This window comes from Suricata suricatta, chromosome 14, assembly GCF_006229205.1.
Source record: "Suricata suricatta isolate VVHF042 chromosome 14, meerkat_22Aug2017_6uvM2_HiC, whole genome shotgun sequence".
Taxonomy (NCBI): domain Eukaryota; kingdom Metazoa; phylum Chordata; class Mammalia; order Carnivora; family Herpestidae; genus Suricata; species Suricata suricatta.
The window spans coordinates 82,870,767-82,893,956 of NC_043713.1; the positions used below are offsets into that span (position 1 = coordinate 82,870,767).

Here is a 23,190-nt window from a genome sequence, read left to right on the forward strand (position 1 = left end):
AGGGTAGGTAAAAGTATTGTTCTTGTTCAACTAACTCTGCCTTGGAAATATCGACCTGTTAGGGAGTCTGTGCTCATAAAATATTTGGCTCAGTAATCATTTTGCTAAATATCACAGCAGTTTTCAGGGTTTTTTTTTTTTTCAAAACATCATGGATTAATAGGTAGTTGGTGCTACATGGTGCTCTTTATATTTTTGTCAGTTAATAGTGTGATATAGCAATAGATAACAGCCTGGGTCATGGGATGCTTTGAGATGAGGATAGACCAATTTCTTAAAAGCTGTTTATCAACAAGACTGCAGTAGAAATCGCTATTTGGAGCTATAGCGCTTGCTCATTGAAAGAAAAAAAACTCCATTATGACAAACCTGAGAAGAATATCAGTTTACTACCACCGGCAAAAAAAACCAATAACCCTTTATTAAAGTAGATACAGAACACTCGTTTGCTCAAATTTTAATACTGTTTTACATTTTGTTTGTGAAACACTTGCTATTATAGAATGTTTATAACCAGAAATTTCAACTCATTACAGATTTTTCACTTGGCAGACACACATATGATAATCCTGAGGGGAAAAATACATCAAAGGCATATATACAATTATAGAAGTTCTTATTATACATGTAGCATGGAAGATACATTACTTTTTACATATCATAGGAGACATTCAAATGAAGATAAATAGATTCAAACTTGGTTGATAAACTTCTGATGTTTGAGGTCCTTCATTTTTTTGTGATAAGAAAATCCAAAATTATTAATGTTGAATTTCTCATCGTACATTCATCTAAAAACACAGTAAAAAAAACTTGTAAAGGTTGCAGATGGGTTAATTTAGATGTTTTATAGTGGCTTATTACCTAATTAGTTGACTGCTGGGGATATCTGCTGAAGAAAGAAAAAAATTTGGAGAAAATTCTCCTAGCTATATCTGGTAAAGAAACAAAATGGACATGGAAAAAACGAGTTGCAAAGCCACGTGATATTACTTCTGGCCTAGTCCATTATGTCCTTATGTATTTTTTTTTCATAAAGGTAAAAATCTGAAAAGAAAAACATTGTATTTTTTCCCAAAATATAGATTTTTAAAAAATATATACATATAATATATAGAAGCTGAAATTATGCAAAACCAATAAACAAAACACCACAGTAGAGTAAGTAGGTGCAGCATATAGATTATAAAATGTCCCCACAGCAGTTTGGGGGCTTCCCCCTCCTGTTACCTGCTTCATGATTTTATAATTACACCCAAGTATTGTCAAGCCTGAAAAAAGGCACTACTGACATCAGGTAGTGCAAAGAGCTCAGATACTTCTTTTTAGAATAAAATACTTTAAATGAGTAGATGAAAATGCAAAATGGCACATTTTTCCAACTCATTCCAGTGTCAAAGCTTAACCAAAACATCTAAATATACAAATGCAGCCTGGAAAATTTTTAGTGCAAATATGAAAAGTAACAGCATAATTTAAAGTTACTTAAATAAGGTATTGTAAGGGTAGGGGTCGTTCTATGAGGCTTCCCTAGGGACAGTGAAAGTAATGGCATCTGGTGCAATGTCTTGTTAGATCTTTTAAAAAGCAAGAAGACAAAATTAGAGGTGAAATCTCACCTACAAAGTATTTATTCAACTTCTCAGGGGAGACTAAAGGGCTGATGTACTGAAGATCAAACTATTCTCTTAGATCTGTTGATGTGGGTCAGAGACAACGCGAGTTCCCCAGAAGCCCGCACGCACACTGCTGGGGTCCAGCCGCCTCCGTGCGGGGCGGGGGAGGAGCCGGGCGCGGGGCGGGGCCTCACCGGGAGGAGGTCCGCACGCGCGCTGCTGGTGTCGGGTGGCCTCGGCCCGGGCGGGCGGCAGGAGCAGGCGGGGAGGAGGCGGGCGCGGGCCGGGCGTCATCAGAAGGTCTCGTCGTCATTGCAGTTGGTGGCCCAGTGCCCAAACACCTCGCAGATTTCACAGTACGGGCGCTCCTCGCTCCGACTGCCGTGGTGTGTGGAATGTGGGGGGTCCTCCGACACCTGCGCCTGGGTGGGACAGTCCTCTGTGTCGTGGAGGTCAAAGCAGTCGCATATGTCGCAGAAGAGGCGAGGTTTCTTTTTGGCCTGTTTCTCCTGGTCATCACTACAAATGACAACATGCGTAATCAGAAAGTGCTGTCTACCAGAGGAAACTCGGGAGGCAGTATCACAAAGAACAAAAATAAGCAAGAACCAATTATGACCCCGCCTGGGAGCCTCGCAGGTTAAGTTCTGTCCATATTTAAAAATTCCACATCAAACCATAGCATATCACTCTCTTGCCCGATTTATGTAACTCCTTCTGTGGACACGTAACCACAAGGCAATGGTTTCTCCAACCCCCTGCAACTTACTTTCAAAACCCTTTATTGAGATGGCATTGAGGTTGTGACCAGAACTGCTTCACCTAAAATACCTGTCGTAATTGTTCAGGTCCTCCCCGTTCCCATTCAGGGCTGCCTCTGCCATCATCTCCACCTTCATCTTGAGGTCTTGATTCTTCCGCTGAAGGTCCACTATTACTGAATTCAGGAAATCAATCTGATTTGTCCAGAAAAAAAAAAGAAACAGAGGTGTAAAATGTCTCAAGCATACATGCTGGAGGATCGAGGAGGTCATTTACGTGTATTCTCACACTGCGGCTACAGGGTGTGCTGGCCATCACAGGAGGGGCAAAAAGAGGCCATGCCTGAGCCCACGTTTAAATGCTTTATTCGTACACAAGGACATAAACAGTCGTCTACAAAAAGCAGAGCCAATTAATTGTCCCATTCAACTGTAAAACAGATCCATAACTTTCATGTTCTGTGGATTTGAAAAAGTTCATGGGAATTCTCCTCAGACCACTGTTTATCATTTCCTGATTGGCCATGATGGAACACTAAACAAATGCTATCTGCAGAGAAAAATGAAGGGGCTTTAAAGGGAAGTCTCCGGCTCCCTTCAGCGGCACGAGCGACAGGGCAGCAGTCATGTGCCACGCGTCGGGCCAGCGCCTGCACCAGGACGCACTGAGCAGCGGGGTAACAGGAGACACTCTTGTCCTAACATCTCCTTTCAGACCAAGGGCACTTTAAAAACAAAATGTTTTTCCCTCTTCTACTTATAATAAAAAGGTCCAATCTCTCTAAATATCTGATAAAGTCCTACATTACAATATTAAAAAGTGATATATTTCATTTTTTAAAGAAACAGTTGGCCTTCTTCTCCTGCTGCAAGTTATGAAACAGTGATTCTCTGCAGAAGACCCCTTACACCATTGATGGGAGCCTTACATTTTTCTAAGCCTTTATCCTGTTAGAAGTTACAGTGCAGGAAACAAAAGCCACAAAATGGATGCAGGCATAGTGGGGAACTACACACACACACACGCGTGCGCTCACAAATTAGGAAACATAAAACAAACCATTTGCTGATTGGAAGAAAAGTGTTGGCAGCGGCAGATGAAACAAACGGAAGCAGAAAGGAAACGGGAAAAGAAAACACCGTTAATGGAGCCCATGCCTCTTAGACACACAGACTAAGCAGACAACACTATCGGGAGGGGTGAGTGCATCTGCTGAATCCTTTCACATCTTTCAGAGGAGATGGCAGATGGCTAAAACGAATTACAAACTCACTGAGTTTTGCTTGTATTTAAAGATGATGGGGGCACCTGGGTGGTTCAGCTTAATGCGTCGTTTAAGTGTCTAACTTTGGCTCAGGTCATAATTTCACGGTTCATAGTATAGTTTGAGCCCCGGGTCAGGCTCTATTCTGACAGCTCAGAGCCTGGAGCCTGCTTCAGAGAGAGAGAGAGAGAGAGAGAGGGAGGGAGGGAGGGAGGGCGGGCGTGCGTGCGTGCGTGCGTGCGTGTGTGTGTGTCTGCCCCTCTGCCACTCACAATCTCTCAAAAAAATGAATAAATGTTAAAATAATATAAACAAATATGGTGGCTTTTGTACTTTTGAATTTTGAACAGGATGAAAATATCCAAAATATACTGCTAAAATTGAAGATGGATGTCAGTTGCTATGTGCAATTATATTTCCAAGTACATCATTGTTTGCCTCCATATAATCCCATTTTAAAACTAAGGCTGTTTTGATAATTTTGGCTTGAAGGAAACAGCTTTTTTTTTTTAATGTTTTATTTATTTTTGATACAGAGAGAGTCAGAGCATGAGAGGAGGAGAGTCCAGAAGCAGGCTCCAGGCTCTGAGCTAGCTGCCAGCACAGAGCCCGATGCGGGGCTCGAACCCACGAACGTGAGATCTGACCTGAGCCGAAGTCGGAGGCCCAACCGACTGAGCCACCCAGGCGCCCCTGAAGGAAACAGTTTTCAAGAATTCTGTCTTTTTGGGGCACCTGGGAGGCTTAGTCAGTTAAGCATCTGACCTTGGCTCATGTCATGATCTCGCAGTGCGTGAGCTCAAGCCCCACATCGGACTCTTGTGCTGAAAGCTCGGAACCGGAAGCTTCTTCAGATTCTGTGTCTCCCTCTGTTCTTGCTCCTTCCCACTCACACTTTATGTCTCTCTCTCAAAAATAAACATTTAAAAAAATTAAAAAACCCTGTCTTTTTAAGGTCAAGAGAAGCAAGGAATCTTTTGACCAAGTAATTCTACTTTTAGGAATCTATCCTAAAAAAATACTAATGTATGTGCAAAATGATATTCATGATAATTCATTATGGTATTGTTAGTAATACACCTAACAGATCAGAAAAAGCCCAAATGTCCTGTCAACTGACAAGGAGCTGACTAAATCATAGTCCATCCGCACGATGCACTATTAGACAGCTATAAAAAGACCAGATTATGCAACATGCCACCATTTGTGTAAAAAAAAGGATAGGAAAAGACAATTAGTTTTGGTTTATATGTACATGTTCTTAAATCTCTGAAAAGATTTTTTAAATGATGCTAATAAGAGCGATTACCTGTTTGGAGGTTTGGGGATTGAGGAGAGAGATGGTGTTCGGAGTGTACTGCTTACACCACATGAATGTATTATGCATTCAAAGCACTAAATTAAAAAAAACTTTTTTTTACATTTATTCATTTTTGAGAAATAAAGACAGACCATGAGCAGGGAAGGGACAAAGAGAGAGGGAGACACAGAATCTGAAGCAGGCTCTAGGCTCTGAGCTGTCAGCACGAAGCCCAGTGTGGGGGCTGAACCCTCAAACTGTGAGATCACAACCTGAGCCACCATGTGCCCCTAAACGATTTTTAAAAACTGAGTGGGGACCCCTGGGTGACTCAGCCAGTTAAGCATCTGACTTTGGCTCAGGTCATGATCTCATGCTCTAGTGAGTTTGAGCCCCACATCAGGATCCACACTCATAGTGCGGAGCCTGCTTCGGATCCTCTGTCTCCCTTTCCCTCTGTCCCTCAACCAGTCGTGCGGTCTCTCTCAAAAATAAACAGACTTCTAAAAATTAAAAAAAAAACAAAAAAAACCAGGAAGTAAGGGGCACTTGACTGGCTCAGTCGGTTGAGTGTCTGATTTCAGCTCAGGTCATGATCTCATAGTTTGTGGGCTCTGGACAGACAGTACAGAACCTGCTTGGGATTCTCTCTCTCCTTCTTTCTCTCTCTGCTCCTCCCTAACTTGAGTTTTCTCTCTCAAAATAAATAAACTTTAAAAAGAATAGGGAGTAAACCAAGCAAAGGAATGGAATATTACCTGACTCTCCTGGGCTCTTTCGTCCTCTTCTGCCTGAGTATCAGTATTACCTTACATCAAAAAAAAAAAGATTTTACAAAAATTGCAATCTTTTTTTCCCCTGAGTTACTATAGCAACAGGCCAGTGTTAGACATGTATTTTCGTGTGAAATTCCCAAATGTGCCTCTCTGAGAACTGTTCGTGGGTCCCTGTCCCACCTCTGGAGCCTGTGGGACCTACCCAGATGCGGGCCCACCACCACCAGGAAGTTAAAGCAGCGGGGAAGCTGGCACTCGCTCACAAGGGGACCGCCTCCGTCCCCCCTCAACGCAGTGCATGTCAGAGCCCACGACTGCTCCCGGGACAGCAGCTGTCACTCACGTCTTCTGTCACTGCCAACATTTCAGAGGAGGGGACAGCAGGCGCGTCCCTGTGTGGAGGCCCCTTGTCATGACTCATCCGTATCTGAGTCAGTTTGGGGGGGGGGGGGGGCAAAGGCAGATGGGCTGTGTCAGGAGGGGGCAGCGCAACAGCTGCCTTCCAAGCACATATCACTAGGAATGGCTCCGGCCCGGGAAGCAGCGGCGGGAAGAAACGCCACGCGGCCATCACTTTACCTGAGGAGCTGCCCAGCTGCCTCCTGTTTTCTTTGAGTTGAAGCTCCAGGTTCTTTACCTGGAGTTCAAGCTTCGCCTTGTCAGACTCCAGAGACTGAACGACTGAGTGCAAGGACTTGGCAGAGGCGCTCTCCCCCCTGAGCACCGTGACCTGAAACACAGCAGGTGAGCTTAGGCTCCTGTCGGGAACAGAAAGAGACAGCAGCGGGAACAGAAAGAGACAGCATCAACACCGCACATGGTACTCTACCTCATTTCTCAGTTTTTCCAGCTCTGCGTCCTTTTCAGTGAGTAAGGCACTAGTAATGCTGATGGATTTCTGCAAGGAAGCTTTTTCTTCATCGGTTTCTTTTATTAACTTGGATTCTCTAAAAGACCAAAGAGTTAAAAATTCCAGAAATCAACTGAGTGAGTGGTCAGTGTCCAACTGCCCTATGACAAACACGCAATTGAATTAACGTAAAGAAAAACGAATCACGGGGAAGTTTAAAAGGCTATTATGCTTGCAAAATTTGACTTGAAATTTTACTCACTGTGAGGGAGCACAAGTTTACCTATGCAGAGACATGCCAGAATCTGCATATCATTGTATCCATTTGAATTTAAAGAAACACGTTAATAACTTTGGAAGAGGTAGAATTAAAAAAAAAGAACAAAACTGTTGCACCCCCAAAGAATTCTTTTAAAATCTAACCCCCACCCCAGCTGAATTCTGTTACTTTTTGAATAAATTATTACCAAGCAATAACAACAATTAAAATACACACATGCAAAGCGGTTATACACGGATGTCATGCAGAGCAGTTTTATGCTGGAGGTATCGATTGGTTCTCACTAATTTGTTACTTTTAGCAACTTCCAAGAATGAATTTTTGAAATCTCATGGGCCAAAACAGTAGCAAAGATTATTACTGCTATTCATACTGAAGGGTTATTACTTTTCATCCACAGAATCTGAAAAGGACATTAAGTTGCTCATAGAAATTACAGGTAATTACATAAAGGCTGGAACAGAAATGTGAAAATGGATTTCCGAGGGTAGAATGAAAGCACGGGGGAATCTGGAGGGAGACCGGCAGAGCACTTGGTTCAAGTTCTCAGCCTGACTCCGCATTTGGTTGTCAGAGAGGCTGTCTTAAAGAGAGGGGAACATTTATCCTGGAGTCAAGGAGTGTGAAAAAGAAGGGGAAGATGAAGGGAAGACAGGGAGGGAGGGCAAGACACAATTGATAAAATCCAGAAGGGCGCGCTACTCTGTGCTTACGTGTGTGTATTTAAATCTTTGTTGCAAAAATTATATGCATTCAAAAAGTGCCAACGTCACAAAAGACAAGCAAAGACAGGAATTGTCACAGACTACAGGAAGCCGAGGAGGCATGACCACCGAATGCAGTGTGGTTTCCTAGACTGAATCCCAGAAAAGGAAAAAGACATTCATGGGAAAACTGGGGAAGTCTGAATAGAGTCCAGAGTCTAGCTAGGCAGACTGCACCAACGTTACTTTCTCAGTTTTGAGCACCGTGCCAGGCAGTGTGTGATGTGTGTCAGGGGACGTGGGGGGAAGGGTACGTAGGGGCCCTCTGTACTGCCTCTGCAACTCTTCTGTAAATCTAAAGTCTTCAAATAAAAAAGGTTTTAAAAATTGCATGTGGTATGAAACAATACGGAAGAAAAGTCCTGGTTTCACAAAAATATTGTTGGAAAAACATGACTGGGAAGAATTTCCTAGCGAGCCCTCGGGCCCTCCAACCCGCCACACTGCATCAATGTAGATGATTGCCTGTGAGAGTTCAAAACTTCCACGACAAGAAGCCCAAACCCTCCCGGTTCTAGGAGGCACGGGTAAACACGGAGCATGTCACATGGTTCCGTCTGTTTGAGAGCTGACTGGAAGAGTCAGAAACTGAGGCCCAGGTTAGAAATGGCAGAATGTATGTCTGGTTAGTGAGACCCAAGATATCCGGCACACGAATTACAGAATTCTCATGATTTATGGTCAACTGAGATTCTATACAAAGATGAAAATATAAGTGTTGTATTTATCTCGTTGTGTGGCTTACACTTATAGTCCAGAATGATAAGTAGTAAGAAAAGAATCTGAGACTTACAGAAACTTCTTGAGTTCAACACCCAAGCATGATATGAACACTGGAGAGGGGGTGGGTATTGGTGCTGTTAAATTACTAAGTGAATAACACCTTGCTAGCAAATAGGATCTTGCTTAGGTTAAAACAAAGCAAAGATTTCGATGGAAGGTATATATGGGCACCTCTTCCACTGGAAAGTAAATATCTTATGTTATCCACAAAATTCTGGGCTCCTTAAGTTTCAGTTAAACTTATTTTGTAGTTTCTTCCATTGTGAAAACTACTTCAAGAGCTTCACTTGATGATAAATCCAACTCAGATGTGAAAACCGCACTTGTAGTGTTTTTACTGAAAAACACCAGGATATGGGGGTTAGTGAACAGATTTAAGTTCCTGTAGAATCAGAACTCCAGGCAGCCAGGATCTCATAGCGTCTTCGTGCTGGGGAGGGATGGAGACCCCACCAGATGGTAGAAGGGGAAGGTACTGGAACCTTGCCTGCTTCTCACGGACACACAAGCCCTAGGCCAGGCTGCTTTCGAAGAAGACGGGCAAGTGGAACGTGTCTTGTACAAGTTGTACAGAGACACGTGGTTAGGAGAGGGATCTGCTTCATGATTTACACATCAAATGACAAGACAAATCGCTTTTGGCAGCTCGTCTTCATGGCTGGGCCTCACTGCTGGCTTCTCGGGCTATTTCTAAGCCCTAATCCCACTGCGCAAACCAAGAGAACTAAATTAAACCATTTATGCCAACGTTACGGACATGTGAGCCCCAAGTCACACTGGCAGGAGTGCCTGCACTGTACTCCGAAGCCGTGCTGGCTAGAAGGACTTGGTGTTGCTCAAACTACCAAGAAAGGAAGATAAACATGGTATGAAAGAATGGCTACAGGGGCCAGCTACCTTTCCCCTCCGAGGAATCTTTACCCAGATTCTTTCCTTACTACTTACTAAAGAAATAAATTCTAGTAATGAAGCAAATACCTTAAAGTGTTACTGGGCAAGCTTTAAAAATGCAAGATAACAAGAACCAAACATTAGAAACATAAAAAGAAATGCAGGTACAGTAAGGAGAACAAAATTTGTGCTGAAGTTTTTAGCTGTATATAGATCTAAAACCGGTGTGTGTGTGTGTGTGTGTGTGTGTGTGTGTGTGTGTGTGTGTGCTGCTGCTGCTGAGAATATTTTACAAAACAAAAGCAAGACACAGAGGGACAAAGGCAGCCAAAAAATATATACAACAGTTGTTTTACTAAAAATATATGAAATTTATTTATTATAACGTGGATAGACTTTCTTTAGTCTTACCATTAAAGACACACAGATAGAGCAAAGGAAGCAGGAGTAGGGAAGGGAAAAGAGAGGGTGAAATGAGCATTGGTAAGTAGCGCAAGCTCGAGACAGTCAGACAGTCAGCAACCCACAGTGAGCGGAAGGAGCTGGAGGAGCGCAGGAGCTCAGACCCAGGGTCTCAGACAGGGTCACCAACCGGCTTCCGTTCCTGTCATTTATCCTGCATTTACACTACAGAATTGGTTCTGACTCCAAGAAGTCCACATCTAAGATTTCGGCTCTGGAGTCCCTGCTTTGACGTCAAAAAGCCTGGAGAAGGGAGGGAGGCCAAACGCGCCCCCAGATCTGCTGTTGGCTTTCGTGGACAGGGGGGCACACTTTTCCACTTTGGTCAAGTAGAGCAATTTGAGGTTGGCTCTGCTCTGTCAGGTATCTTGGAGCCTGTTTTGAAAGAGGTTTGCCTGACCTGGAAACCAGCTTCCAAAATAACGACTGCATTTTTAAGTTAAGAGAAAAACCTTAACTACAGATTGCTTGCAATTCAATGTTTAGATACCAAAAAACCATAGCAAATACAGGAAGATCCTACTACTTAATGAGAAGTAGTTTGTGCCTACAGGTCACGAGGAGTAAGTTCTGCACTTCAGTACAATGACCATTTCAATGACATACTTATATACTATCTTGACTATGTATGTTCAGTTATCACTTCTGAATTTAACTCTTGACTAAGATCTCAGTTCTTGCATGAACAACTACATTGCAAATATCGCTATGATTTAAGTACTTTGCAGACTTTTAAATTAAGAATGTATCAAATTCTTTTCAGTCCTCCGTGCTAAATTTACTTAATTATTACACAGACCTACATATGAATCCACCATCACACTGGCTTTTAGAGGACACTTATGGGCCCAAATTATTAGCTAAAATATATCTGCATTCAGATTTCAGAAATAGATACAACTTTCCATGAGGATTAATTTGACAAAAGACCACTGCTACATAGGATAAGTTAGGTTTTCAAAATTTTCACTTTCAGAAAAAAAATCACCATGTTTATCTGCATTTATTGATATAAAGAGTAATTTTCAGGAGACATTCCTGAAATGACTTCTTATCTAGGACTTAACATGGGAGCAAAGATGGTGAAGTAGAGTGGCCTTAACAAGCACCCAAACCTGTTCTACTTTTTCAATCCATGAGAAAAGTCACATGCCTGCTCACATTTTGAAAGGCATGTAATTTAAAGTCACATGATAAAGACTAACGAAGCATAGCAGCTTTATTCTTTAAAAAGATTTAAAATTATCGATCAGTAAATGTACAGTGAGAAAAGAGGCAGCATAAACCTCTGAGGCCCACGGTCTTATGCTTGCATCTGGGTTCTTGGCCAAGTTGCCTAGCATTTTGGGCTCCAGTTTCATCGTTTGTAAATGTAGGCCCCACCACGTATTTCACTGGTTGTCCTGAGATTAAGTTTGTGAATCGTGAACACAAAGGAATAATGTCAGTACTTACACCAGCCCATTTTCCCATGTTCTCCTGCCAGAATGTCAGAGGAATAAGCCCTATCAATTTTTTTTTGTACACATCCTTGATAACTGCATAAGAAAGTTCCCTTTAAAGAAATGGAGCCTTATTTAACGTAAGAAGGAAACATCCTGAGGCCCACTGGGCAGAGCTGAGCCTGGCTGCCGTACACAGGGACTCAGGGTCTGGGGTGGGGGCAGTGACGAAACATGTGCGCATTCTGGTGTGAAACTTTCATAAGAACGAAACTAAGTATTTCCTAATTAAAAAAAGAAAGGAGGAAAGGCACTCCTGGACTGAGGCCTAATGTCCTTTAGAGTGTTTCTTGTGGATTCCAGTATCTTTGTGAGCTAAATAAAGCCCTCAATTCCTGAGCCACTGCCTGTGGTGGCAGGAGCCAACACTGCCAGAGTACAATACAGGTGTCAGTGGTCAGGAGGGAAACTTCCGCTTCCTGGACATGAAAGAATAAAATACTTTGCAAGAGCATGGGTGAATTCTTGATTAAGCTATTCTTAAAGAATTATCTTGAGTTTTGTTTTCAATAAAAAGGTAAAAGTATGTCACTGTTGTGACGCACATCTACTCAGCAAGCCACCGTCAGGGCTGTGGCTCTGGCCAACGGCACACACCCATCTGCCCGCATGCAGCGTAAAGCACAGAATTTCTCGAGACACAAACTGCACATTTGACAAGAGCAGACAGAGACTGTCAAGATACAGAAGCGTCAGGCTTCTCAGTGGTTATTTCTGGGGCCCCGTTTATCCTTACTCCAAAGTGCTGGAAGGTTTCCATTTAAATATCATTTGCTTATTGTGAAAGAGTAACAGGAAGAAAGCTCTTTTTTAGAAACTAGAAACATTCAAACTGATGCTAACATATTATTATTATTGAAAAGTTAAAATCTTTATATATAATATAATCAGTATTTATATGCAGATCAATTACTCTATGTAAAATTACAGCATTTTCAGTTACTGAAAAGAAGAGGTAACAGTTTAATGAGACAATCTGATTTTAGAACACTTCTGAATAAATTCAACTGACCACAGCTTAAAAATTAACCTATTGTGTTGGTAATTAATACTGTAGCTTCTGCAAATAAATTTCATCATTTACCAGTTAAGAGCACCAAACTGTCACAATCCAAAATTTTGAATAAGGAGGTGGCATGTTTTCTACAAGTCACCACACCCATCATGTTCTGACAGTTTCCTCATGGAACACACGCACACAATAATAAAAACAAAAAGCAAGCCTACCTCTTTTTCATTTCTAACAACTGATTATTGAGCACAGATCTCTCTTCTTCTAGCTGGAAAAAAACACACAAAAAAGTTCGGGTCATTACGGAAGTCCACAGAGAGGCCTACTTCTCATTCCACACGTCACATGCCCGGGCTCCAGGACAGGCAAGGCAGCCGGCCCTCCTCACTGGAGAGGAGAGAAGAGCAGGTGGTCACTATATCATGGACACTCACCAATTTACGAGTCATTTAGGACCTGAACGGCTCCCCTTCCTCGGTCATCCCCTGTCTTCAACATTCAGTAAGTGTTTCATTCATTTGTTAAGTGAATGAGTGAAAGCTTCCCGATTAACATTCTGGCTCTACCACTGAAATCGCACAGATCAAGTGTCACTCACTAACTCCTGGGAGGCCGGCAACAGGCTGTTTACTCCGGATGGGCCTCATTTCGTGCCTACCACATTCCAGGCACTGGTTTTTCACCCATAAATTTAAAAAGTTAGAAGAGATGTTCTAAGGGGCCTTCAGTGCTAAAATCCTATTTTTCTATGAAGAGTAAAAGCAAAAGGTTCAGTTAGTTAATCCTGTGACAGACGACTCAAGCCCCACCCCCCCCAATCTGTACCATGTGGAGTTTATATTATGTGAAATACCAGTTTCAGTTCACACTTGTTAATAAAACTAAGGAGTGAAAACACTCCTGTGTGATTTCTTTTCCAAATTAAAGGATTACACCAAAGACTATGAAACAGTTTCCCACAGCCCAGAATCGAAGCTAGTAGCTTACTATGTAGTTTTGGTCTTACTTCTGATTATGTTTCAGTTATATCTATGCTTTGCTATAAGGCCTTCAGACTCTTCAAGTTCTTAAATAGACATAAATATGTTTTGAACATAAAATCAAATTTATCACAAAATCTATCGAAGTTAAAATACAGTTTTTTCACTGCAAACTCTGCTTTCCTAGTCTGTTAAAGATGCATGCTTTTGCTCCACGAGTAATTCATAAAAAATATTTAGAAATATTTAAAGAGTGCAAGGAAGGAAAAAGGGTGGGAGACAAGCTTTAAAAAACTAAAATAAGAGGGAGAACATCTGGAGAGTGGGAAGTGAAGATGAAAGGGGCTTTCTTTTTTTTTTTTTCTTTAGGCCCATTTATACAGTTTATATTTATTTTTTAAGCAAGGAAGCTGTTTTATAATTTAAAAATTAAAAGAAAAAAATCAGTAAGACTTCAGACTGACAAATGCCTGCAGTGAAGATAAACGGATAAAAGGCAGATAATTCACAACCAAAAATACAAATGATTAATAAACATCTGAAAAATCATTCAACACTTTCCAGAACAATTATGTAGAGATTCGCCCTCTTTCTTAGAGGGAGTAACTGTGCCGGAATTTCCACAAAACATAAGTTTGGAATACTTATGGTACTGATTTCATTAAAGGAAATGATGTTTTTTTCTTCCTCTGGTCCAGGATCCAATCCAGGATAGTAAGTCCATTTAGCAGGTCAGATTTAACCTAACTTGTTCCTCATGTTTCCCTCATCTTTTGTGGCCTTGGCATTTTTGAATTTTTAAGAATTTTTAAAAATGTTTATTTTTGAGAGAGAGAGCAAGAGCAGGGAAGAGGCAGAGAGAAGGAGACACAGAATCCAAAGCAGACTCCAAGCTCTGAGCTGTAGCACAGAGCCCAACATGGGGCTCGAACCCATAGACCATGAGATGATGACTTGAGCCGAAGTTGGGTACTTAACTAACTGAGCCACCCAGGGTCCCCTTTTGAATCTTTTTTTTTTCTTTTTAACATTTATTTATTTTTAAGAGAGAGACAGAGTGTGAGCTGGAGAGGAGCAGAAAGGGGGAGACACAGAATCTGAAGCAGGCTCCAGTTTCCACAGAGCCTGATGTGGGGTTCGAACTCATGAACTGTGAAATCGTAACTTGAGCCTAAGTCGGACATTTAACTGGGTGAGCCACCCAAGGGCCCCAGCCTTGACGCTTTTGAATCACACAAGCCAAAACTTATTTCACATGATTTTAATCCTTTTAAATTCACTGAGACTTATTTTACGGTCTATCCTGGAGAATGTTCCCTGCGCGCCTGAGAAGAAATGTGTGTTCTGCTCCTCTCGGATGGAGTACCATACAGATGGCTCTCAGGTCTAGCTGATTCCTAGTGTTCAGGTTGTAATCTTCTTGTTGATCTTCAATTAACAAGTTGTTGTACCATCTATTACTGAAATAAGGTATTGAAGTCTCCAACTTTTATTGCTGAATTGTCTTCTTTTAATTCTATGAAGTTTGGCTTTGCATATTTGGAAGCTCTATTATGAGGTGCATACATATTTATAATTGTTATATTTTCTTGATTTTTAAAATTATTATAAAATGTCTTTCTCTGTCTTTAGTAAAAAGTTTTGTCTTAAAAACCTATTTTGTCTTATATTAGTAGAGCCACTCCAACTTGCTTTTGGTTACTGTTGGCATGGAATAACTTGTTTCCTTTTACTTTGAAGCCATTTCTTTCTTTGAATCTAAGCTGTGTCTCTTATAAACAGCATATAGTTAGATCATGTTTTTTAAAAAATTCATTCTGCCAATCTCTGCCAACCCACTTTTAATCAGTGTTTAATCCATTTATATTTTAATATTACGGGTAAATTACATAATATTTTTTCAATTAATAAATTTATTTTAGAGTTTTAAGTTCACAGCAAAACTGAACAAAAAATATCAGCATTTCCCATACATTCCCTGCCCCCCCCCCATGCACAATCTCCCACATCACTGTGGGACATTTGTTACAAGCACTGATACACTGACACAGCATTAACACCCAAAGGTCATGGTGTTCATAGGGTTCACTCTTGGTGTTACACATTCTCTGAGTTCCGAAGAATGTATGAAGCCTGGGATCCACCATTATAGCATGACCAAAGTAGTGCAACTGCCCTACAATCCTTAGCACTCTCCCTATTCATAACTCCCTCCCCCGCTTTATTCCCTAGCAACTACTGTGGGTTTTTTTTTTTTAATCTATTTATTATTGAGAGACAGAGACTAAGCAGGAATGGGGGAGGGGCAAAGACAGAAGGAGACACAGAATCTGAAGCAGGCTCCAGGCTCTGAGCTGTCAGCACAGAGCCTGATGCGGGGCATGAACCCACAAATTGTGAGATCATGACCTGAGCTGAAGTCAGACGCTCAACCAACTGAGCTACCCAGGTGCCCCCAACCACTATTTTTTTAATGTCTCCAGAGTTTTGCTTTTATCAAAATGTCGTACCTTTGGAACCATATAATAAATAGCCCTTTCAAATTGGCTTCTTTCACTTAGTAATATGCATTTAACATTCCTCCATGTGGTTCCATGGCTTGATAGGCCATTTCTTTTGGGTGCTGAATAATATTCCATCATCCGATGACCATAGTTTATTTATCCACTCATCTACTGAGGGACATGTTGGTTGCTTCCAAGTTTTGACAACTGCAAATAAATCTGTTATAAACACTTATGCACAGGATTTTATATGGATTATATTTTTAGTTCATTTGGAGCACAATTGCTGGATCTTATGGTAACAGTAATGTCTAGTTTTATAAGAAACTGCTGAACTGTCTCCCCAAAGCAGCTGTACCATTTTGCACTGCCACAAGCAATGAATAAGAATTCCTGTTCCCCCACAATGTCACCAGCGTTTGGTGTTGCCAAGTGTCTTCGACTTCGGCCATCCTGATAGTTGTATCATATTATCTCATTGTTAATTCACAATTCCTTAATGGCATATGATGTTGAGCAGCTTTTCATATGCTACTTGCTGTCTTATCTTTGGTGAGGTCTCTATTCAGGACTTTTGTCCATTTTGTAATTGGGTTATTCACTTTCTTATTGTTGAGTTTTAAGAGTTCTTCCTATATTTTGAGTAACAGTTCTTCATCTTTTGTGTCTTTTGTAAATATTTTTTCCAAGTCTGTGGCTTATCTTCTCATTCTCTCATCATGTTGTCTTTAAAAAAAGGTTTTAATTTCATTAAAGTTCAGCTCATCAATTCTTTTTGGGGATCATGCCTTTGGTGGTCTGGTATCTAAAAAGTCACCACTATACGCAAGGTCTTTTGGGTTTTCCCTGATTTTATTTTCCAGGAGTTTTATACTTGTGCATTTTACGTTTAGATCTATGATCCACTTCAACTTAATTTTCACAAAAGATGTATTTGTATCTAGATTCATCTTTTTGCATGTGGACATCCACTTGTTCCAGTACTATCTGTTGAAAAAACAGTCTTTGCTCCATTGTATTGTCTTTCCTCCTTCGTCAAAGATTAGTTGCCTGTATTTATATGAGTCTATTTCTGAGCTCTTTATTCCACTGATCTATTTGACTATTACTTTCTCAATCCCACACTGCATTGATTATCATAGCTTTATAGTAAGTCTTGAAGTCAGGTAGTGTCAATCCTTCAACTTTGTTGTTCTTCAATATTGAATTGAAGGTCTTTCACCTTCATATAAACTACAGAATCAGTTTGTCAATATCCACAAAAGAATTTGCTGGGATTTTGACTGAGATTGCATTAAATCATGTTGGGAAGAGTCAACATCTTGACAATATTGAGTTTCTATCCATGAACACAAGGTATCTCCATTTATTTCATTCTTCTCTAATTTTGCTCATCACAGTTTTGTAGTTTTTCCTCAGATGCTGTCCATATTTTATTAAGCTTACCTAAGTATTTCAGTTTGAGGAGTGCTTATGTAAATGGTATGTTTTCAATTCTGAATTCCACTTGTTCATTGCTGATATGTAAGATAATGATTAACTTTTGTCTATTAAACCTTGTATTCTGAAAACCTGCTATAACCACAAATATGTATGTATATGAATATATTTGTATCTTCTAATACACGCACATGGATATTATGGTTCTTTGTCAAGAATGCTGTTGATTGTGTGGCCACAGGGCTGGGATTGTGACTGAGTGAGGCCAATACATGTGAAGTAATTATTTTTACACAGTGCACACACAAGTCAACTTAGTCTCTAATTTTTATTCCTGGTTGCTTTCTTCCACTTTCTTTCCACTCTATCACCTCATGTTAGTCGTATGTTGTCTGTTTTTTTCTCCTTTTTCTTTCCTTTTCTTTTTATCTTGCAAGTGTCTTAAAGCTTACATTCACTTAATCATCAAAATTAACACCACCAATGGGATAAAGCAACATCACATGTCTCTTGGAAGGATACAGCATCAATTATCTTCCTGCTAGAAATGTATAACCATCATGATAAAACATCAAAACCCAAAATGAAGGATTTTATACATCATCATTGGCCTGTTCTATAAAAGGAAAAAAAAGTCAAGTCATAAGACTTTAAAAAGGCAGAAGCAACATTCCAGGTAAAGAAAATGAAAGAGACTGAAATCAGTGAATGAAATACATGACCCTGGAGACACCTGGGTTGTTCAGTCAGTTAAGCATCTGACTCTTAATTTCAGCTCAGGTCTTGACCTCACACTTTGGTTCATGAGTTCAAGACCCATGTCGGGCTCCACAATGGGTTTGGAGCCTTCTTTCTCTCTCCTGCTCTCTGCCTCTCCCCTGCTTATGTTCTTTCTTGCTCTAAAAATAAATAAATGTAATCTTAGAAAAGAAGGGAAGTGGGGGAGGGAAGAGGTGGGAGAAAGAAATGCATGATCCTGGACTGGATCCTGAACCAGAGACAACTGCCTAACCAGGACTGTGGCCTGTGCACTAGGTACTAGTGTTAACACTTCCTGAATTTGGTAACTGCACTTTGGTTCGGTAAAAACAAGTCCTTAAAGTATCTGAGTATTCTGTGTTCTACTTTTATAATTTTTCGCAAAGTCTGAAATAATTTCCAAATAAAGTTAAAACATAGTTCTCTTCTGTATCTGTAGCTCCCCAGGTTGTTAGCTTAGTTGTCTATTTACGTGCATTTAGGGCTCACACTGGTATTAGTCCTTTTGCCACAATTTCTCTCAAGAGAAGTCCTGCATTTTGATTCATAGACAGATTTTATCAGCAAGCAGCTACTTTTCAGAAGGATTCACAGATGCTACAACTTCAAAGCTCTTTCATGATGGTTTTTCAGATGTTTTTTGAAAACATCTACCTGTCCTTTTATCTGTGAATACTTGCCAGGACATGATATCCTGATCCTATTTTCTGTCCCTCAGAACTTTGGGAACAGTGTGGCACGGTTTCCGGCATGTGGCTGCAGGGGGCTGTGTGTTTTTTTTTTTTTTTACCTTTTTATTATTAGTATTTTTTAAAATACCTCTTTTTTTTTTTCAGAGAAAGGAGGAGATTTTGTTTTTTAAATGTTTATTTTTGAGAAAGAGACAGAAAGCACAAGCAGGGAAGGGACAGAGACACACAGATTCCAAAGCTGGTTCCAGGCTGTGAGCTGTCAGCACAGAACCCGATGCAGGGCTCAAATGCATCAACTGTGAGATCATGACTTAAGCTGAAGTCGGATGCTTAAGTAACTGAGCCATCCAGGTGCCCACACCACCTTTTAAAAAAGTTTTTATAAGGAAGATGCCTTTTCTTCCTGGGCATCTTGAGAACTATCTATAATCCCAAATTTCATTAATAACCAGTGTTATTTTTTGATGTCAATGGCTTTGGACCAATATCCTTCTCCTCCACCACCACCCCTCCCCACTCAAGGTTCCCTAATTGAGTTTCCCTACAACCTATTATGTCCTTTTTCTTCTTCTTCTTCTTTTTTAAAGGTTTATAGAGAAAGGGGGAGACAGAGCTCCAAGCAGGCTGTGCATTGTCAGCACAGAGCCTAACACAGGGGGTCAAACCCACGAAGCATGAGATCATCACCTGAGTTGAAACCAAGAGTCAGTCATTTAACCAACCGAGCCACCAGCTGGCCCCCTACTGCCCTTCCTATATGTAGACATGGTTCTTCACTTGGGGGGAACTTCCCTTTTTTTTTTATCTCCTAACACTTTCTTTGTTGCATGTGTTGAATTCCCTCTTTCAGAGTTGTTAATTATGCTCATTCAGATGATCTCTGTCCTCCATAGCTATCACCTCTCCTCTAATTCTTTAATATCTTTGTTTCTCTCTTTAATATGACCTTTCCTCCAGATATTTAGAAATGTTCATTAGGCTCTTCTGTTTCGGACTTATTAGCCGTCCTGACACGGTGCCGTTCTGGTCTTGTTTCCGGAACTCCTCAGGCTCTGCGTTCCACTTGTGTCATCTCCTCTTTGAACACCTGCTTTATTTAAGTCACTAACGTTTTTATAGAACACAAAGCAATATTCCACTTTGGGTAATGCTTTCTCACGACCTGAATTCCTCATCTCTTTGGATTCCTATGTTCCTTTCTTTTCTTTATTCTTCTTTTGGTACGATAGGCATTCAAGCGTTCATCTTACTGTGGAGAGCTCTGCTGAGACTGTTTGTGCATATGTGATGTAAATTAATTTTCCCTGACACCCTTCCTGCTTGATCTGAGACCTTTAATCTTCATCTCCAAGTTACAAAGGAAAAATTGGACACTGAAGTCTATACATATCTAGAGCTGGAGGTCAAGGATGGAGGGAGCACAGTGAAGGGGAAGTACACCATGTGGGCCGGAGAGCAAGAAGGGAGGGAGCGCGCTGAAGGGATGTACAGCATCTGGACTGGAGGTCTCTTTCATGGATGTTTCTCTTAGTGCCCCCTCTGAACAAAGGTAATCCTATTCCCATAGGAGCATGTCCTCAGGCTTCAATCTCAGGAGGATACAAAATTGTCTTTTCAACATCGAGTCTCACCTCTGTTGCCTTCCCTTCCCAGAGACGGGAATGCAGCCTCATTTATGGCTGGAGGTGGTTACGTGACATTATTACAGAGATAGGAGTTTTCCTCTGCAAACTGAAAGACAAGATCATGTAAAGAGGGCCTTTCTACCCTTTCCCACTCTGTCCTTCCCCCACGTCCTCCAGGAAAGTTTTGCTATGCCCTGGTGACCATCTAGGTGCTAAGGGCAGCAGCAGAGCAGAAAGGAAGAACCAGGTTCCCTGAGGACACAACTCCCCACCTGTGGACTTAGACTAACAATGGAAAATGATAACCAGCAATTCTTCGTGTCTCTGGTAAAATCCGGAGATGGTCAAACAGGACTTCTAGCCTCAAATATTGTTCTGTGACTGTTTCGACTATTCACATCTTCCATCTAATTTCCCCTAAACTGGATTGGGCACAAAGACGGAGAAAAGCAGAATAAAAATTCTCAGGATTTTGCTACATGTTTTCTTTTATCTTACCACTGGGACTCTGTGTCAACAGAGTCAAACCACCATCTTGTTTCTTTTCTTGGTTGCCAAATTTTAATGTTTACTTAAAGCATGAAGCTGATTGGCTTTGCTAGAGATATTTTTGCTGGAGAGGCTTTCCTGAAGGCATTTTTTTTTAAGTCAGAAGAATGGATGATTTCACTAGGTATCGAGGGAGAAAGATTCTGTGATCAGCTCTACTCAGCCCTACTTGCCGAGAAGTACCCCAGCCCAGATTAAAATTATGATGGCTAATGACTACTGGTTTCCAAAATTAAACATGATAAGCTAAAAACAGTGTTTCCCTGGAGCATCTGGCTGGCTCAGTCGGAAGAATATGTGACTCTTGGTCTTGGGTTGTGAGTTAGAGCCCCACATTGGGAAGGAGAATTTACTTAAAAAAAAAAAATGTTCCCTCTGGATAAATTCACATCTGCAAATTCAGGCTTATTTAACATTTTCAGGCTATTATTTATAAATCAATCTCTACAGTAACCTCAGGTTTTTCTACACTGCATTTGTTGTAACCTTGGTTAAAAAGAAGTGTTGATAAAATACAGTTATTGAGACTTTGAATCCCTGTCCTGTATCAACAAACAAACTGTAATCTCATTTTGCAAATAACTGGGAAGGGGAGTGGGGAGAGAAATCAGCACTGTTCCCATAGTGACAGCTCAGTGTTATCTGCAATCCTTACAAGGAGGAATACATATAAGGTTTGGAAATGATAAATCAGACATTTCAAAAGTAACTACTTAAGGTGATCATTTCTATAAAAGAGCTCATATCACTGTGATTATTTTTAGTATTCTCTAGGAAAGGAACTAATGCTCTGTATAGGTTCCATTAACCTTGAATCTCCATGACCCTGCGTGATTTTGCACCATGGGCTTCCACTCTCCATGCAAGGCAAATGCCCTGCTCATTTGGTGACCATGCTTCTGACAACCACAACTCTCTATAACAAAGCTATGAAGCTCAAAGTAACTGAAATCATGTAAGAAAAAATACAAAAAGCAGTCAAGGTTTCTGCATCCCGAGACCCCGGGTAAAAATAAGGTATGCATTTAATGACTCATGCATTCATTTAAAGCTATACAACATGTCCTGTGATTCCCACCATCTCACAGCCTGTGCGGGGACACAACATGGCATTCTAAGCATGACAGAGAGCTGTGGACACTGCTATATGAACACAAAGGGGGAAGCGGCTTGCCCTGAGGCTAGAGGATGGGCCTCTAACAAGGAGGAGGAGTTTACCACATGCAAACAGGAGAAGAAATGTAAATGCAGATCAGCCTATGGTGACTGAGCAAGTGTGGCAGGGCAAACATGAGCCAAGAGTGTGGAAGATGTCAAAGGAGGAAAGTCAAGAATGTAGGTGGAGGCGCCAAATGTTCACAGAGGATGGAAAGGAAGCCACGCACTTGTGCTGTCACTAGGTAAGTGATGACTCAGGCGAGAGTCACTTCAATAGTGCACTGGCGGCGAAAAGCAGACAGCAGGGGACTGCAAAGAAGATGGGAGGTGAAATTGCAGGCAGAAAATATTACTCTTTTTAATAGTCTGGAAGTAGAGAAAAGAAGACAGGACTGTAAGTGTGAACGGTATGGCAAGATTTAGAACCGCTTTTCAGAAAGTGAGAAGGATTTCCCCACCCACTGAAGATCCCAAGTGGCAATAAGACACAGTGGCCACAGGCAGGGAGGCAGACAGACATCAGAAGGGACAGGCGACCATCTAAAAGGAGAAAGGAGACCTGAACTGCCTGAAGCAGATGCAGAAGCAACATGCAGGGCAGGCTTTCAATAAAATTCCATTCAGCTGAGAAAAGAGGTAGCAAGCACTGACACCTGCTACAATGCGGTTGAGTCCCGACAACAGGACACTGAGTGACAGAAGCCAGTCACTACCGGTCACGTGTTTTAATGATTCCTTTTGCATGAAACATCCAGAACAGGAAAATCCATAGAGACAGAAAATAGATGAGTGGTTGCCAGGGTCAGGGGGAAAGGAAGAAATGGGAAGCAAGTGCTTAAACAAGTATGGGTTTCCTTTCGGGGTGACAAAAATGTTCTGGAACTGATCAGAGGTAAAGACCACACTGCACTGTCAATGTCCCAAATGGCACTGAATTATACACTGCAAAATGGTTACAACAAATTTTATGTTACATATATTTTGACTCACACTCACACACACACATATCCTGAAGCAGCATGAAACTGGTCAGGCCCTCAGGCAGCAAAGCTAAGGTGAAAGCAAATAGCTAACAGCAGTTATATAATTACAACAATCTTCATAATCATCCCTTATCAAGAAGAGATACGTTAAGATACGTTATGTGTACCATCAGGTTGAACAATAGGAAATTGCAAAACAAAAGCACGTGCATATGTTTCAATCTAATATCCTCTCTTT

At 41.1% G+C, this 23,190-nt stretch overlaps 1 protein-coding gene across 3 annotated transcripts in view; it reads right to left on the bottom strand.

The window, feature by feature from the left end:
• Nucleotides 1–370: 370 nt before the first annotated feature.
• Nucleotides 371–23,190, bottom strand: part of CLIP1 (CAP-Gly domain containing linker protein 1) — a 97,552-nt gene continuing 74,732 nt past the window's right edge. For 2 of the 3 annotated variants that reach the window (XM_029922017.1, XM_029922019.1), the window contains 6 exons: nucleotides 12,478–12,530; nucleotides 6,548–6,665; nucleotides 6,298–6,448; nucleotides 5,701–5,750; nucleotides 2,448–2,572; nucleotides 371–2,135 (listed from right to left, as the gene is read on the bottom strand). In XM_029922017.1, the coding sequence (XP_029777877.1) occupies nucleotides 1,910–2,135; nucleotides 2,448–2,572; nucleotides 5,701–5,750; nucleotides 6,298–6,448; nucleotides 6,548–6,665; nucleotides 12,478–12,530 (723 nt within the window). In that variant the 3' untranslated portion in view covers nucleotides 371–1,909. Of the gene's footprint in view, nucleotides 2,136–2,447; nucleotides 2,573–3,437; nucleotides 3,444–5,700; nucleotides 5,751–6,297; nucleotides 6,449–6,547; nucleotides 6,666–12,477; nucleotides 12,531–23,190 lie in introns of all 3 variants that reach the window. The other variant, XM_029922018.1, reaches the window with a different exon arrangement.